General features: G+C 44.3%; 1 protein-coding gene across 2 annotated transcripts in view; it reads left to right on the top strand.

Annotated features, from left to right (window-relative positions):
* Nucleotides 1-2221: 2221 nt before the first annotated feature.
* Nucleotides 2222-16613, top strand: part of INO80C (INO80 complex subunit C) — a 24650-nt gene continuing 10258 nt past the window's right edge. Inside the window, exons 1-3 of one of the 2 annotated variants that reach the window (XM_027068777.2) lie at nt 2222-2448; nt 14768-14878; nt 15807-15918. In XM_027068777.2, the coding sequence (XP_026924578.1) occupies nt 2293-2448; nt 14768-14878; nt 15807-15918 (379 nt within the window). In that variant the 5' untranslated portion in view covers nt 2222-2292. Of the gene's footprint in view, nt 2449-10648; nt 11087-14767; nt 14879-15806; nt 15919-16613 lie in introns of those variants that run through there. The other variant, XM_027068778.2, reaches the window with a different exon arrangement.

Below are 16613 nucleotides of genomic sequence, written 5' to 3'. Positions count from 1 at the left end.
ATATCTGGGTGGGGAATTTTATATCTGGCTATGCATCTTTGGAGAAAGATCTACGTAGAAGCAGCAAAGCTGAAAGTGGTCTATATTTGGATGGTACCTGAGGCTTGATGAGTTGGAGAAAGGGCTGGGGTAAGTCCAGACTGAGGAGGACAGAGAGACTTTGACCAAGCATCAAGAACACTGAGTGTCTCAGGAGCGAGCAGGGAGATCGTGGCTCATTATTAGAATCACCTGGAAAACTTTAACTATATGTATCTGCTGGGGGAATAGCACTATATGACCTGCACTGGGAAAAACTGGTGGTAGGACTAGAAACCATTTGGTAGAGGATGATAACTGTAAGAGAGAGAACAACTAGTTAAGAAAGAGGAAAATAAAAGGATGGTGTGTTCCAGATCCCCAGGGAAGGGTTTCAGGAAGAAGGGCTCAGCCAAGATCAGGACCGAATTCACCACGGGAAGACAGATGGCGGTGCATCCACTTGCCTGACTCCTTAAAAGTACAGATTGGTATTTGAACTCAATAAACATTTACCAAGGGATTATACAAAGGAGCCCAACAGAGCCTGCAGTGGTCAAAGCCCTCAGAGAAGGGTGCGCAGGGGTGAGAAAAGGGGAGGAGGAGGGGAAGGAGGGTGCACTAGATGGCAGAAAGCTTTTTGCTGGAAGTAGCATCTGAACGGAGGCAAGGAGCTAAGCATTCCTAGGAGAGGAAGAAATGAAAGCGAAAGTATGATGAGTTAGAACAACCTTCAGTTTAGGAAACAGAGTTAGTCCCTGGATGGAGCACAGGGAATTAAGTGTTTGGAACTAAGCAAGAGAAGGGGGGCAGAGCCCAGTTATATACCAAGGTAAAAAATTCTTTGGATTTCCTCCTGAAGGTAAAAGGGCCTTGAAGAATACAAGAAATCAATGGCATGATTAGAGTTATGATTCAGATAGCCCATTCTGGCAGCTGGTGTGAAGGAAGGCTTGGAGTCAAGGAGGATTAGGAAAAGATGGAAGCCCAAACTTCCATCAGGAGGCCGTTGCAGGGACCCAGATGAAGGGGGATGGAGTCATCAGGGTAGGAGTAAAGGAAAGAAGTGAGCTGAGGGGGTGGGACAGTAGAGAGAGGGGCTTTGGGTCAACACCTAGTTTCTGGCTTTGGTGACTGGTTGGAGGGGTCAGTCACTGAGATAAAGAATAAGAAAGACTAGAATTAGATGACAATAGGGTAGCAACTGGGGCACGGGAGAAAACATTTTAACACCAGGAGGGCATTCCTTTCTCCAAAGGAGAAAAGATGTCAGTAACATTATAGCTAGTTTCCCTAACTGTTCTCTCTTAAATCTACCTTGTTCTGCAGCCTATTTCCTTCAAACACCCAGATTCATACATGTACATTTCCTGTTTTAGAACACGGTAGCTTCAACTAGTTACTGCAGGGCATTTGTTCATTTATGAATTAGACTTCATTAAAAACAAAACTTGTACCAACGACTTGCAAGGCAGTATGACCCAGGAAAGGTAAGTGAATAAAAGATAACTAGCTTTAACCTCATAGAACTTACATTCTAGTAGGAGCCAAAAAAGACATGGTTTAACCAACTCCTTACAACCCATATAGTATATGGCAAATAACGGGGGAGAGGGGGTTGAAATTCATAATTAGGTTGTAGCAGATCTGTGAATTCCCTGAAATCCCGTAAAATTCTGTCTACACCTGTATACATTTGGTGGGGGTAGGGAAGGGACTTACATTCTCAAAGGGATCTGGGGGTCCTAAAAGGTTAAAAACCACTCTACCCTTCCAGTCCATTTGGACACCAGTGAATATACACAAATTTCTTCCACACGAGAAGGCAGAGACCAAGGGGAATGCCAGCACCACTGTTCAGTCTGTTCAGTCCACTCAGAACAACCCTACCTCTACTCTCAGATATTAATGTTATTATTATCAATTATTAATTACTCTTCTGACGTGAGAAAAGGCAACACGGTTATTAATAGAACAACCCAGTGTTTGAAAAAAGATGGAGATCTTCTGTTCCTCAGTCACTGCGGATTTCCAAGCACGTGCCCCGGTTCAGAGCGCCCGAGTAGCAGCACACCGCCTGGCTGACACCATCCAGCCCCCACGGAAGGGACTGCTCCGACCTCCGCCTTTTAGATTTGGCCGAAAGAAGTCCGCGAACGCGCTGGGAATCCAGGCCAGATTTTCACACATGAAGGCGGAAGTAACAGCGAGCCGGAAGTTCCAAAGCCCACACAGAGAAGGTGGGGGGTGGGGGTGGAGGAAGACTCGGTAGGGATGGCGGCTCAAATTCCAATTGTGGCCACCACTTCCACTCCGGGGATAGCCCGGAACAGCAAGAAGAGGCCAGCTAGTCCTTCCCACAACGGCAGCAGCGCTGGGGGTTACAGCGCCAGTAAGAAGAAAAAAGTGGCTGGCGCCAGCTTTACGCAGGTATGCTGTGGCTCGCCTAGCTTGCGCGTGCGCGGGGCCGTGCGGGGGCGGAGCGAAGGCGCGTGCGCAGGGCGGGGCCGAGCGAGGGCGCAGGCGGCCAGGCGCTGATGGCCCGGCGAAGGTGCGGGTCCTTGCTGTCTTACCTCCGGTGGATGCGGATCTCATTTGCGGTGCAAATGAAACATTTTTTTTTACCTAGTGTGGACAAGTGGGATTTGGTTCAAGCACCAACTGCATTGCGTTGTCCTTGAGAGCAGGAGGGTGGGGTTGTTAATACCGATTTAGTAGCTTGATCATCCCATCGTCGAGGTCGCATTTAGATGGAGATTCAGGACTTTGCTCTTTCAGTCAACGTGTCTCACCTTCGTCCTTTCTTTGGACGTTTACCGAGTGTCTGTGAGGTGCAAAGCGCCCTAATGTCCTACATGTAGGAATACCGAGAATGGCTTCCTTCATCCTCAGAAAAGTACTTTGTTGACTCTGTTTCTTCGTCCCAAAGTGGGTTTGGTCTTTCCCAGTGGAGTTGTTGAAAGGATTCAATGAGGTCATGGTCGGAAAGCCCTGAGCACAGTGCCTGGCACAGGTTTCGCGGTATCTGGGCAATCTAGGTTCCACAATTCCAGCAAAGGATTTTCTGCAGAGGAGTGTTTTGGTTAGATTAGTATTTTGGTTAGATTAGTATTTTTCTTAGCTTCTGCTTTTTTATTTAAAGCAATAAGAGGGAAAAAATAGAGTGTTTTCCTTTGTCCTCTACAGCACATAGGGTGGCATCATTCACCAAGAACCAAGAGCGACCTTCTAGAGATGTTAAGTGCCCGTTGCATTTTGTAGCTGTAATGGGTAGTCCTCCCCCCTACCCTTTTTAAATACTTTATTGAGATAGGACTGACATGCAGTAAAATGCACAAATCTTGAGAGTACAGATCAATGACTTTTTATATATGTATATATCTATGTGGCCAGATCAAGAGAATTTCCAAGAGCCCCTGAACATTCCCCAGTGACCCTCTCCAGTCAATACCCTCCCTGCCACAGGTAACCACAGATTGATTCTGTTTCTTCGTCCCAAAGTGGGTTTGGTCTTTCCCAGTGGAGTTGTTCAAAGGATTCAATGAGGTCATGGTCAGTGTTCTGATATCTCTTACCATAGATTGACTTTGCTTTTTGAACAGAATATAAATGGAATAAATAGAACATACTATTTTGTGTTTATCTGTGAAACTGTTTTCGAGAGTCCTTCATTCATTCATATTATCTGTATCAAGGTATCTGGTCCATTGTGTAAACATACCACAACTGATGGACATTTGAGTTTACATTTGATTGGCTTTTATGGATAAGCTGCTCTAAACATTCCTATAGAAGTCTGTGCAGATATAGGTTTTCATTTCTCTTAGGTAAATGGATAATAGTGGAATTAATTGCTGGATCCACTATTTAGGTACACATTTACCTCAGAAACTGTTAAGTGGCATTTCCCAAAGTAGTTGCACTATTGTGTACTCTTGCCAGTAAAGAATGAGAGTTCCAGTTGTTCTATGCTCTCAACAATACTTGGCATCATCCATCTTTAATTTTAGCCATTCTGGTGGCTGTGTACAGGTATCTTGTTGTAGGTCAGAAGTCCTGGTACGATGTGACTGATGTTTGGTTTTCTGCTTAGGGTATCACAAAGCTGAAATCAAAGGGTTGACTGGGCTGGTCTCATTCCTTGCCACACAGCCTCGTCCATCTTCAAAGCCAGCTGTGGAGAATCTCTTGCATCCAATCCCTGTCACACACAGATGTTTCTGACTTCTCTTGACACTGAGCTCTGAACCCAGATTGAAGGATATATATGATTAGGGCAGGCCCACCTGGATAGTCTCCTTTATGTGAGGTTGGCTGACTTGAGACCTAAATTATATCTGCAAAACCCCTTCATAGTGGTACCTATATTAGCGTTTGCTTGAATAACTGGTAGAAGGGGTATGAACACTAGAAGCCAGGGATCTGAAGGGCCTTCTTAACAATTCTACCTGTCACATTTATGAAACAATTAGGAAAATACAGTAATTTCTAACCATGTACCAAAGTTGGTTATAGGTATTCTATGGTATTGGTGCCCTGAGGTGGTGAGAGACAGGAAGATGAGGACTCATGCAGGGACGGTAGTCACAGAAGGAAAGGTGGGGAGGCAGAGGGATTTGAGGTGGGTTCTGAGGGGTGGTGGGTCTGAATGGGGAGCGCCTTCAAGGGCTGGAGCTGTGCACACATATCAGATTGCTTAAGGTTTTATCAGTGGGAAATGAGTGCTTTTTATATAAACAATTGTATTTCTTGAGTTAAAAGGGACTTTACAGATCTTTCAGTATCTAAATTTCCTAAATTCAATAGTTTCAGCTATTTTGTTTCTTACAAAAAAGCAGTGTCTGTAAAACTTTCATGGGATTTAAAAATTTACAAGGGACATTTATATACGACATTAGAATGCTTTTTGAAATTGGTTAAAATAACTTGATATTGTGGATTCTTAAGGTGGGTTTTACTTTCTAGAATGTGCATGCTGTTTCTCAAGTAAAATTGTGTACATAGATGAAATTTAAAGGGCTTTATGTTTGGAAGTCTTCAGGAGTTGAACAGAATATGTTTTAATGTTTTTGTTTATTTTTATTTTTTGAAAGAGACAGAGACAGAGTGTGTGTGTGGGGGGGGGGAGGGGCAGAGAGAGAGGGAGAGAGAATCCAAAGCAGGCTCTAGGCTCTGAGCTGTCAGCACAGAACCTGCTGTGGGGCTTGAACTTGTGAACTGTGAGATCATGATCTGAGCCAAAGTTGGACACTTAACCTACCCAAGTGTCCCAAGGATATTTTTGATATTCTGAGCAAAGCATTTATAGAAATTCCTTTATGTCAGTCCTAGGAAATAGTATTAAATAGTTTAATAGTACTAAAATAATTTCATTATTTCATCAAAGTGAATCTTTAATTCAGCAGAAATTACTGTTCGTGCTTGCTAAATTGTACAAATTGTACAACTGGGTTTGTATTTTCCGTGTAAAATACGGGTGTTGATCAATAATGACATAATCTGGAAAGAGCTATTTCCCTTTCACTCTGGTTATGATACATTGAAATGATTAGTGTTAACTTAGGTTGGCGAACAGATACAAAAGTGAAAGAAATCATTATAAATAATAATAATTAGTATCTATTGAGATTTACTGTATCCCAGGCAATGTGTGCTAAGCACTTTCTAAGTACTATCTTATTTAATTATTATTATTATTATTTAAGTTTATTTATTTTGAGAGAGAGCAAGCACTAGTTGGGGAGGGGGAGAGAGAGGGAGAGAGAGAGAGAGAGAGAGAGAGAGAGAGAGAGAGAGAGAGAGGGAGAGAGAATTCCAAGCAGGCTCTACACTGTTAGTGTAGAGCTCGATGCAGTGCTCCAACCCACAAACCTCGAGATCATGACCTAAGCCGAAATCAGGAGTCGGACGCTTAACCGAATGAGCCACCCAGCGCCCCTAATTATTATTATTTTTTTAAGATTTTATTTTTTAAATTATCTCTACACCTAACTTGGGGCTTGAACTTCCTACCCCAAGGTCAAGAGTCGCATGCTCCACTGCCTGAGCCAGCCAGGTCCCCTACCTCATTTAATTCTTAAAATAAATCTCTGTGAATTGTTATTCTCCAGATAAAAAGACAGGATCATAGAGAGAGAGAGAGAGAGAGATTGAGTAACTTTCCTGAGATCACACAAACTACACACAGTAGTCAGGATTGGAACCCAGGTGGATTGTCCAGAGTCCACATTCTCTTTTCTTGACTGCCTCTCTTGATATCACTCATCACTTTTCTACCTTGGAAGATAGAATTAAATATTTGATAGAACCAAATCCATGGTACATAGAAATGCTTTTGGGGGGGTTGATTAGATCAGTATACGGCATTGTAGACTTTCCAGATGCATATTGAAGTTGGTAGAATCTACAGAGAAACCTAATTGTCCTGTCGCCTGAGTGTTACACAATAGACTGATATGTGATGGCTAAGCAGTGAACACAACATCTAACTAAATATGTTAAGCAGCAGCAGTTGCTCCTTGAGAAGGTTATTATTATGCAGAGTGCAGTTGATCATAGACTCTTCTGTAATTGGAGGCACCAGAGAATGCTAGACTGATTTGTTCGTCCAAAAGGTAATCATTCTACCCCGACTTTAAAAGAAAATCATGATAATGTTAGATTTAGAAGTTCCTTTTTTCTGTTTTTAAAGTGGACATAAAAAGTCACCCACTTCTTCCCCGACAGCTTGTGTTTTCTACGTGGAGATACAGTTTTTCATCATTGTCCTTGATGTATGACATTGTGGACCCTGCTTTCACTTAGTGTTATTTCATGAATCTCTCTGTGTTGACAGACTTCTCAAGGGATTGAGTGCTCTTATTTAATCAACTTGATTGAATAGTTAGCTTGCTTCTCACACTTGAACTATTTTCAGTAACTCTACCACAACGCTATAGTTTTGGTTTAGGCTCAGCGATTTGATTCTAGAATACTGTTAGATGGATGTAACTGAGGATTTGGGTTTTCAGTGATAAGACAAAGGGCATTTGTCTCTCTTCTTTGTGACCACGTTATCCTGAAGTCTGGGTCAGTTATGCAGGCTGCCCTCCAGAGAGATGTAGCTGTTATTGGGCGAGCAGAGGCCTTACGGACTGCAGGCCTGTGCTGCCTTGGTACGGCCAGGTATCTCCTCCCTGGGCCTTAGGTCAGCTCTTCTCGAGCTGCACAGAGGGGCAGCCCTGAGTGCTAAGCATTACTTCTTTCTTCTTCGTAGGGTGTTCATGTCTCAGGGATGGGACGGTTCATCTCATGAAGTCTCTTGGTGTTAACGTGGTTTAGTAATGTGGAAACTGCACATCACTCAAAATGTTATTTGATTGTGTTCCAGCCTCACAGGCTTGATCCTCCCTTTGACTGCAGGCCGCTCCCTCTGATCGCGTCACTAATAGGCACCAGGCTCTGGGCATGGCTGAAGCCCTGGGGAGGGAAGAATGAGGGCGCAGTCCCGGGGAGGTTGGGGTGAGGGAGGAGAGAAGGGCAGAACACCCAGTTGTGGGCCCGGAGTGGGGGTGTTCTCTTGGAGCCTGGTGTGAGAGGGAGGAGAGCCATGAGTTTGCCAGGCAGGAGGCAGCTCTGGAGCCATGTGGCTCGGGTCTCGCTGGGATGGCTTCCTTTCTCTGCGCCTTCCTCAGCCTGGCTCCTCACTGGCCCTGCTGACAAGGGAAGGACAGAGGATGGAGGGACCAAATGAGCAGGTGGGGTCCGCTTTGAAAATCAGGGCCTGAGCACAGCACCTCCGTTCCCTTGTTGCCCCTTCTCTGTGGTGCCGCCTGGAACGGCGGCGATGCAGACTTCTGGCCGTCTCGCCCACCCTTCCTCCCCCCCCCCAAGCAGATGCACCTGTCTGACGGTGCCTCCGCTCCCCTGGCAGAGCTCCCAGACCTTCCCACCCGCACACACTTGCTGAGGTACCTGCTTTTCTCGGTGGCCTCCCCAATCTCAGTGAGGCCTCTCTGCCCGCCAGCGTTCCCATTTCTCCCTGGGGCCTGGGAACAGCCTGCATCAAAGAGCGCCCCGTATTCCTTCCCAGGATTTCACTGTGCACACAGCACCTGATTCCACTAGGAATCAGGAAAGAGGCATGCAGAGAAAGGGAGAGATGCCATCTTTGTGCAGTTCCTGCAGGGGAGGAAAGCCTTAAGGCTATAACTTGAGGCTGCCAGCTGAGCGTGTTCTGTGGATGGTTCTGTAATCATTGGGGGGGGGGGGGCTTGGGGCCTGCTTTTCCATGTCCCTCTGGGATCTCTCCTTGCTGCTTTAGCAGCTCCGTTTGTTTATTCTCTCCCAGATGGAGACATTACATAAGTAGTCATTTTCTTAATGAAAAACCCCAACAGTATGCTTTTCTGTTTTGATGTGATGCCCCCTGCATGGTTCTTGGGGCTGTTTTCCTGTCTCTCACGTACTTTAGGCCTTCCTGTAGGCCCAGCCTCCTGAAAGTCCATGCCCATCAGCCTGCTCCTCATGGAGTAGTCCCGTAGCCACCCTGGTTCTAAGCTTCTTGAGAAAAGTACCCCTTTGCTTCTTCTGACAGCAGTGGGTTTTCTTAGACCTGTTCATCTCATGTGTCTTCCAGCCAGTGGGCTAGGCTTCCTCCTTTGCCTTTTGAAAGAGCAGGTGACTGTCGCTCTTCCTGACCTGCATGCCAGCTATAGCTTCCTCTTGAGGTCCGTGGAGCCCCTGGCTCATTCGCCATCAGGTTAGCAGCTGGCTGTACCCCAGGGGAGAGATCTCTCTTGGCCACTGTACTTTTTAAAAATTTTATTTATTATTATTATTTTTAATATTTATTCATTTATTTTGAGAGAGAGAGTATGTGCGCTTGAGCAGTGCAAGTGGGGGAAGTGCGGAGAGAGAGGGAAAGAGAAAATTCCAAGCAGACTCTGAGCTGTCAGTGCAGAGCCCCATGCAGGGCTCGAACTCACAAGTTGTGAGATATGACCTGAGCTGAAATCAAGAGTCGGATGTGTAACCGACTGAGCCACCCAGGTACCCCTGTTTTGTTTTGTTTTGTTTTGTTTTACTGCTCTAAATATTTCAGTGTGGATGTCCTAAAACCAAAGGCATTCTCCGACACATAACAATAGTACAGCCATCCAATTTAGGGCATTCACAATGAAGCAACACTGACACCGATACATAGAACGTACGCTTGTCTTTGATGTGGTCCAGGGTCCAGTCTAGGATCACACATTGTGTTTAGTTGTCATATGTTGTTAGCCTCCTTGTATGTAGAGCAGTTCTTCGGTCTTTATCTTTCACGACCTGACACTGTTGATGCGTACTGGTCACTTATTTTATAGCATATTCCTCAGTTTGGGCTTGTCTGATACTTCCTCGTGATTAGATATGCGTAATACATTTTTGGCAGGAGTACAGAAGTGACACTGTCCCCTTCTCAGTGCATCACATCCTGGCACACGATGGCCACATGTTCTGTTACTGACAGTGTTAGCTTGGAGCACTTAGTCAGATGGTGTCTGCAGGGTTTCTCCACTGTTTGTATTAAGGTATCCCGTGGGGAGATACTTCGAGACTAGCTTTTTTTTTTTTTTTTTTTTTGAGACTAGCTTTACTCATTCATCCATGTTTATTTGTTAACTGCTTTATTGAGTTATGATCCACATACCATAAAAGTCACCCTCTTAAGTGTACTCATCAGTGGTTTATAGGATATTCACTGAGTTGTGCCACCATCTAATTTTAGAATATTTCCATGACCCTGAAAAGAAACCCTCTTCCTCTTAGCTGTCTCTCCCCATTCCCCCATCCTCCCAGCCCCTGACCATCTCTGATCTTAATCCCTTCACGTAAATGGAATCATACGATATGCAGCCTTTTGTGTGTGTTTCTTTCAGTCACCATAATATTTTCAAGGCTTATCCGTGGTGTAGGATATATCAGTACTTCATTCCCTTGTATGGTTGAATAACACTCCATTGATGGACAGGTAGGTTGTTTGCACTTCTTGGCTATTATGAAAAATGCTTCTATGAACATGCACGTTTTTGCACAGACATTTTTTTTTTTTAATTCTCTTGGGTATACACTTAATAGTTGAATTACTGGGTCATAGGATAATCCTCTTCACCATTTTGAGGAAATACCAAACTATGTTTCAAAGCGGCCATACCCTTTTACATTCTCATAAGCAGCATATGAGGGTTACGGTGTCTCCACATCCTCGCCAGCACGTTATGTCTTTGATTGTGGCCATCCTGTATGTTGCCATGTGAGTGTGAAGCGGTATCTCATTGTGGTTTTGATTTACATTTCCCTAATCACCAATGATGTTGACCATTTGTAGATCTTCTTCAAAGAAATGTTTATTGAAATCCTTGACCCATTTTAAAATGGAATTGTCTTTTTGTTGTTGAGTGATAACAATTCTTTATATATTCTAGATCAGTGTTATTTGTTTTTTTGCTCAAAGTGTCCTTAGCTAGTGGGGACCTGTTCAAATTGGCTTCTGTGTCCTTTAATATACCCCCATCAGTTTTTGAGTGCTGTTATGGACTGAATTTATGTCCCTTTAAGATTTTTTTTTTTTTTTTTTGCAAGAGAGAGCGACAGAGACAGCACAAGCAGGAGAGGGGTAGAGAGAGGAGGATAGTCTCAAGCAGGCTCTGTACTGTCAGTGCAGAGCCCGATGTGGGGTTTGAACTCACAAAACTGTGAGATCATGACCTTCTTTGAAATCAAAAGTCAGATGCTTAACTGACTGAGCCACTCAGGTGCCCCTCCCTTCAAGATTTATAGGGAGTCCTAACCCTAGTACACCTCAGAATGTAACTGTATTTGGAGATAGGGACATCACAGAGGTAACTAAGGTTAAATGAAGTCATAAAGGTGGAGCCCTAATCCCTTACGACCATTGTCCCTATGGGAGGAAGAGACACCAAGAGGGGAGTGTACAGAGGAAAGGCCATGTGAGGACACAGCAAGAAGACAGCCATCTACAAGCCAAGGAGCGCAGCCTCAGGAGAACCCTGCAGACATCTTGCCCTGGACTTGTAGTTTCCAGACTGTGAGGAAATAAATTTCTGTTGTTTAACCCACCCAATCTGTGGCATTTTGTTATGGCAGCCCTAGCAAACTGATACAGCTCTTTTCTTACTTTTCTCGAACCACAGGCTCATCTTGTACTTTTCTGCCCCAGCCCTACAACCAGCTATTTTTTTAAGCATCAGTAGTTCTAGGAGAATAACTTTCAAAACCCAGGATCTGAACACAGGTGTGCCTGTTGTTTTCCAGCCCTCTCAGTGGGGAGAGTTAGCAACTATTGGTGTGTTTGTGTGTATGTGTGTGTTCTTACCCCTTCCTCTCTGTATCTCTTTCTCGATCTATGCTGTGTTAAAACCATGAGTCCACATTGCTAACCTCTGATTTCAGCCCCGTAGCACAGGCTTCATTCTAGCCTTCCGTCATTCCTCATCTCCTCCTTCTTAGAATACGTATATAGTAGTTTCGGAATTCTTAACCTGTACCCTTGTGAGAAAAAAACCTACCAATTGTTTATGGTCATTTTTGCCTTTAGCCTTAGGTTATATTGCTAAAATACTGTGTTCAGAGGTCACTGGAATTCTCGCTCCCTTCCTCCCCTTCAGTGTGGTTATGTTTGTCATTCAAAATACAGTTAGGTTGATTTGTTTTCGTTTGTAGTCCATTTTCCCTACCTGCTGCCCATCCTTGTTGGTTTTATTACTATTATTATTACTTTTTGTTTTTAGTATGTGAAACTTTAACATGGTTCAGAAGGTCAAAACTCTACACAAAGCTGTACTCAGAGAAGTTTTACTCCTGTCTGCCCTTCCCATCTCCTTGTCCTTTCCACCCGGTTCCCCATGCCCCATAGGTAACCTGGCCCTGTCATTTCTGAGTCATCCTTCCTGTGTTTCCTTGTGTTCGGCCACTGCATTCCCCCCAGAGAGGATTCCTTACAATAAACTCCTGAGCATGTGCATCTTAAGATATGGATGCTGGCACTGAGTTACTCTGTGCTGTCTTGTTTCTTAACTCTAGCCAACTAGGTAATCAGTTAGCTGTTATTTGGAACCTACTCTGTGCCAGGCACTGGGTTAGATGCAGGGGACGGAAGACTGAGCCATACAGTGAAGCAGGCAGGGTGTGTCCCTGCTCTGCCTTCTCACTCTCTGAGTCTCGTCTCTCATCTGCTCACCTGTCTCTTGGTCTCTCCTTCTTCTGGTCTGTTGTTCCCTGTTTCATAAAGCTGCTGTTTTTTCATCGACTAAGACGTAAACACAAACTATCCATCATTTATCTAATTTATAATAGATATTAGTCTTACAAATAGTCAACACAAAATAACATTGACAACTGGCTAAACCTATACAAGGTAACATTGATTATTGATTAAATGTGATGGGAAAATCAAATTTTCCTCATCACATTGGGTCTCCTAGGATACACGTACCTGGCAGAAATGTCATGACCATGAAGGAAAAAGTAGAAGGGCAATAAAAGTTATGTACAAAATGCTAAATCTAATCTTTGTTACAAAATTAAAACTGACATGGAGTAATCCCAATGAAAATAATCTTAGTAAAGCACAAATGAGCACGGGAAAATTGTAAACTGTTTGTGCCATATAGAAAATGACTCAATGGATTTTGTACCAGAAAATACAAAAATACAGGAAGATGGGGGAGTGAACGCCGAGGCAGGAGAGGAGGCCAGGGTGTGTTTCTAATCTGAAGGTCACTGGGGCCCACTGGCCCGCTGTAAATTGCGGACTCACATAAGGCTTGCATTTAAGAGTGTGTCACTGTGCTGGAGAGAAGGGAGTGGGCAAGGTGTGCACCACAGGGCCCGTCCTCAGGCCGAGAGCTGAGGACGGTGCAGATACAGGCTGAGGGCCGAGGGAAGGACTCATGGGACAGGGAGGGAGAGAGAAGAGATAGAACATTCGTGGCTACGGATGGTGGGAAAAGCTTGAGAAGTTGGAGGCCTCTTAGCTCCTACAGGGTTGACATCGAGCTGGGCTCTGGAATAGAGAAGAGTTAGGAAAGATCGTGAAGGGGGAATGAGTTGAGGGGCATGCCTGACAAAAGAGGTGGTATGGACAGAGGAGGAGCACAGGCCAACATGCAGAGACCTTGGCAGAGAGTCTGGGATGGTCTTTGAGAGGAGACTGTTCAGAGAACCACTGCAGCAGAGCGAGTGGCCCCGTGGCCCCCACATGGATGTCCCTGCGGGGGTGGGGGCAGTGGTGATGGAATTTACACACACACACAACCAGCACTCTCCTACACTGCTGCTGGGAGTGTAAAAGAGGGCAGCCATTTAGGAAAATGAGTTGGCAGTCTCCCTATTACCCAACCATTCTGCTCCTAGGTATTTACCCAGGAGAAGTGAAAACACAGGTCCGCACAAAGGTTGGTACAGAATGTTCACAGCAGCGTTATTTATAATAGCCAAAGACTAAAACTGCCCCAAATGTTCATCAGCAGAGTAGATAAACAAACTGTGGTGGCGTTCCTCTGCTGAGTGGCCACAAATACAGGGAAACAGATTACTGACCTCTGCAGCAACACTGCAGGTCTCAAATGCTCTGTGCTGAACTAAGGAAGCCAACACAAGAGTACCCGCTGTCAGATCCCATCTCTGGGAGATACCACCTGAGGGTGGAAGGTATTGACTAGGAAGAGGCCTGAGGGAACTTTCTGGGATGATACAAATGTTCTGTATCTCGATAGGGACATAGATGAAACAAGTGTAAATATTTGGCAAAACTCCTGAAACCTACACTTAAGATCTGTGCATTTCATTGTATGTAAATTATGTATCATTAAAAAAAAACCAATATGGTAGTCTGGAAATCACATTAAAAATCAGAACTGGTTCTTAGTTTGGCTTGTTTTTTTTCTAGGTGATGGTTGACTTAAAAGGTTTTTTGTTTGGGATGCCTGGGTAACCCAGTTGGTTAGGCGTCAGACTCTGGGTTTCGGCTCAGGTCATGATCTCACAGTTTGTGGGTTCGAGTCCTGCATCGCTGCTGTCTGCTGTCAGCACATAGCTGACAGCTCTCTTTCTCCCTCTCAAAAATAAATAAACATTAAAAAATAAAAATAAAATGTTTTTTGTTTTAAAGTATTTAGCCTGCTTGTCAGGATGCTCTGGCTCTAGCCAGCTGACCTGTGGACATTCAGCCTCTTCTCCCTCTCTCTGTTCCTTCCTCCGAATGCCTCTATCCTGCTGCTCCCCTTAAGCATAAGAGCTGTAGCCTGGGTTTTCTGGCTGACGACACCCTTACAAGGGCTGGAGCGTTTTTTGTCTCAATGTTTTGAGACACAGTTTGACAAGAAAGATCAGCAGGTTTGAATCCAGAGGCAATCACTGTGTGGCCTTGAAGCCATACCCCTGAGCCTCTATTTTCTCTTCCGGAAACTGGGGATAAGAGCAGTTGTCCGAGTTAAATGAGCTGGCTCAGGTAGGACACCCATCTCTAATGCTTGGCACATTGAGGGAACCGGGAACTGGGGTCCTGGCTGTCTCTGCTGTGGCTTCTGCACAACAGGGGCTGCTCCCAGTCTGGAATGGCCTTCTCTGGTGCAGGCCACCTGCTAGGGCTCTGGGACACTGTCTTTCTTCACATGTCCTGTGGTATCATCTTGTGTCTTGCTGGAAGCCGAGTTAGGGAACTCACCTAGAAGAACCTGACCTCAGACTATCCTTATTATATTTTAAGGGTATCAGCATGGAAGCCATGAGTGAGAATAAAATGGTGCCCTCTGATTATAGTACAGGACCTATGGAAAAAGCTGCCAAGCCATTGCCATTTAAGGATCCAAACTTTGTGGTAAGGAGGCTGCTAGGAGACGGGTGGAGGCAGAAGGAGGGCCCTTCCCATTGATCTCCCAGTGTGCTGGTTCCCAAGGATTTGGGTGTCTTTTGTGGAACTGGTTAAAGATACTACTTTGAGGGTGGGTCATTTCCATGATTCTTCACCATCCCTTTTCATTGGTTTTACAGAAGTTTTAGGTGAGGCTTAAAATAATTAACTGAAGGAGGAATGCTCCTCCTTAGCATAAGTAAATCTAACTTATGTTGCTCTAAAGTAGAAATAGGCTACTCTTCTTTTCATTCTTAAAGGATATAATAATTATATTATTATAGAGACTCCTATTACATCATTAGAAGTTTTTCATTAATTAGTTTTGAAAATACAATATTACCAGTGCCTGCAACAGACTTTGTTATTCTTTTCCATTTTACTTTGTCATTTTTATAGAATGACAACAAAAAAGAAATTTCCAGAAGGTTTGCCATGCCATGATGGGAGGCTTACTTGGGTTTTCCAGGATCTCCAGTAATTTATGAGGCAGTGACCTGCCCTCAGAAGGGAGTTTAGAGATGTAGTCATGAGTTTAAATCTAATTTTGTAATGCATTTCTTTTAAAGTAATGGGAAATTCATGAGTGAATTCTATAAAGTTAGTCCTAACAAAGGATGTGATTTTCTATAAGCATGTTAAAACAAACAAACCACCTTTTATTTCTATTCTATCACCAACTAACTCATGGATTTTGATAATCCAAAAGTTGTGTTTTTATAAGTAAGATTAAAGTGTACAGTGTCATACTTAAAAATTAAAAAAACAGCCCTTGGGGCACAAGAGAGCTGACAGAATGAGGGCTGTGTTACAGTTATGAATGAGCATGATTCAGATTCTGAAATGGTAGCCTCCACTGAGTTTTGTTTCTTCTGATCCACGTCTTTAACTCAAGCACTCTGGCCACGGTGGCGCGGTAGCTGGCAAGAAGAACAGAACCTGGAAGAACCTGAAACAGATCCTCGCTTCGGAAAGGGCATTGCCGTGGCAACTGAACGACCCTAACTGTGAGCTGTCTGGAGCCTTTCATGTGTTTATAATGTTCAGACTAGCAACTTCTAGCAAACCTACATGATTTGTCTGTGTCCTCATTAATGTAGGAAACGACTTTTAGCCTAAGAATTCTATAGTTGCCTCACTATAGGGAGATACTGTACGTATTTCCTCATAACTGTATCTGTGTTGAACCTGTTTGTGTCGTCATGCGTGTGTGGTTTTTGGTGTCACTGTTAACATTTCCGTCTGGAGGAATAGGTCCTGATATGGTCGTACTGGCGTTTCTGTCAGGCAAACTTCTTACTCAAGAGTCTCCCCTTAAAATGTATTTTCCAAGGCTGCCCAAGATTTAGGAGGGTTTCTAACAACTAGCTTAGAGGCCAACTCTGTTTTGCTTTCTGGGCTGTCGTTTTTCAGAGTAAATGCTTTATGCTGCAGTATTTTCCAATCTGTGTAAAGCACTGTTGTAAGTTCTGTTCAACTTCATCGGAAAGTAGAGGTCAAATCTCTGTCTGCGTCCTGCCTCATGGCACATCTTTCACGGGGGTGACTCAGATGGGTGACAAGTGAATTAGTCAGCAGTCCGGGTGTGGACATTCCGGTGTCCGGGTGCGCAGACCCAATTAGGGGGTTGTTTGGCATCGCCCTCAGCCCATGTAGCCTCTGACAGTGAGAGTGGCTTGTGGGCAGATGAGCTCTTCCGGTG

The sequence above is a fragment of the Acinonyx jubatus genome, chromosome D3 (assembly GCF_027475565.1).
Source record: "Acinonyx jubatus isolate Ajub_Pintada_27869175 chromosome D3, VMU_Ajub_asm_v1.0, whole genome shotgun sequence".
Classification (NCBI taxonomy): domain Eukaryota; kingdom Metazoa; phylum Chordata; class Mammalia; order Carnivora; family Felidae; genus Acinonyx; species Acinonyx jubatus.
Note: the sequence above shows the minus strand (reverse complement) of the source record. Positions and strands in the feature narration are given on the sequence as shown.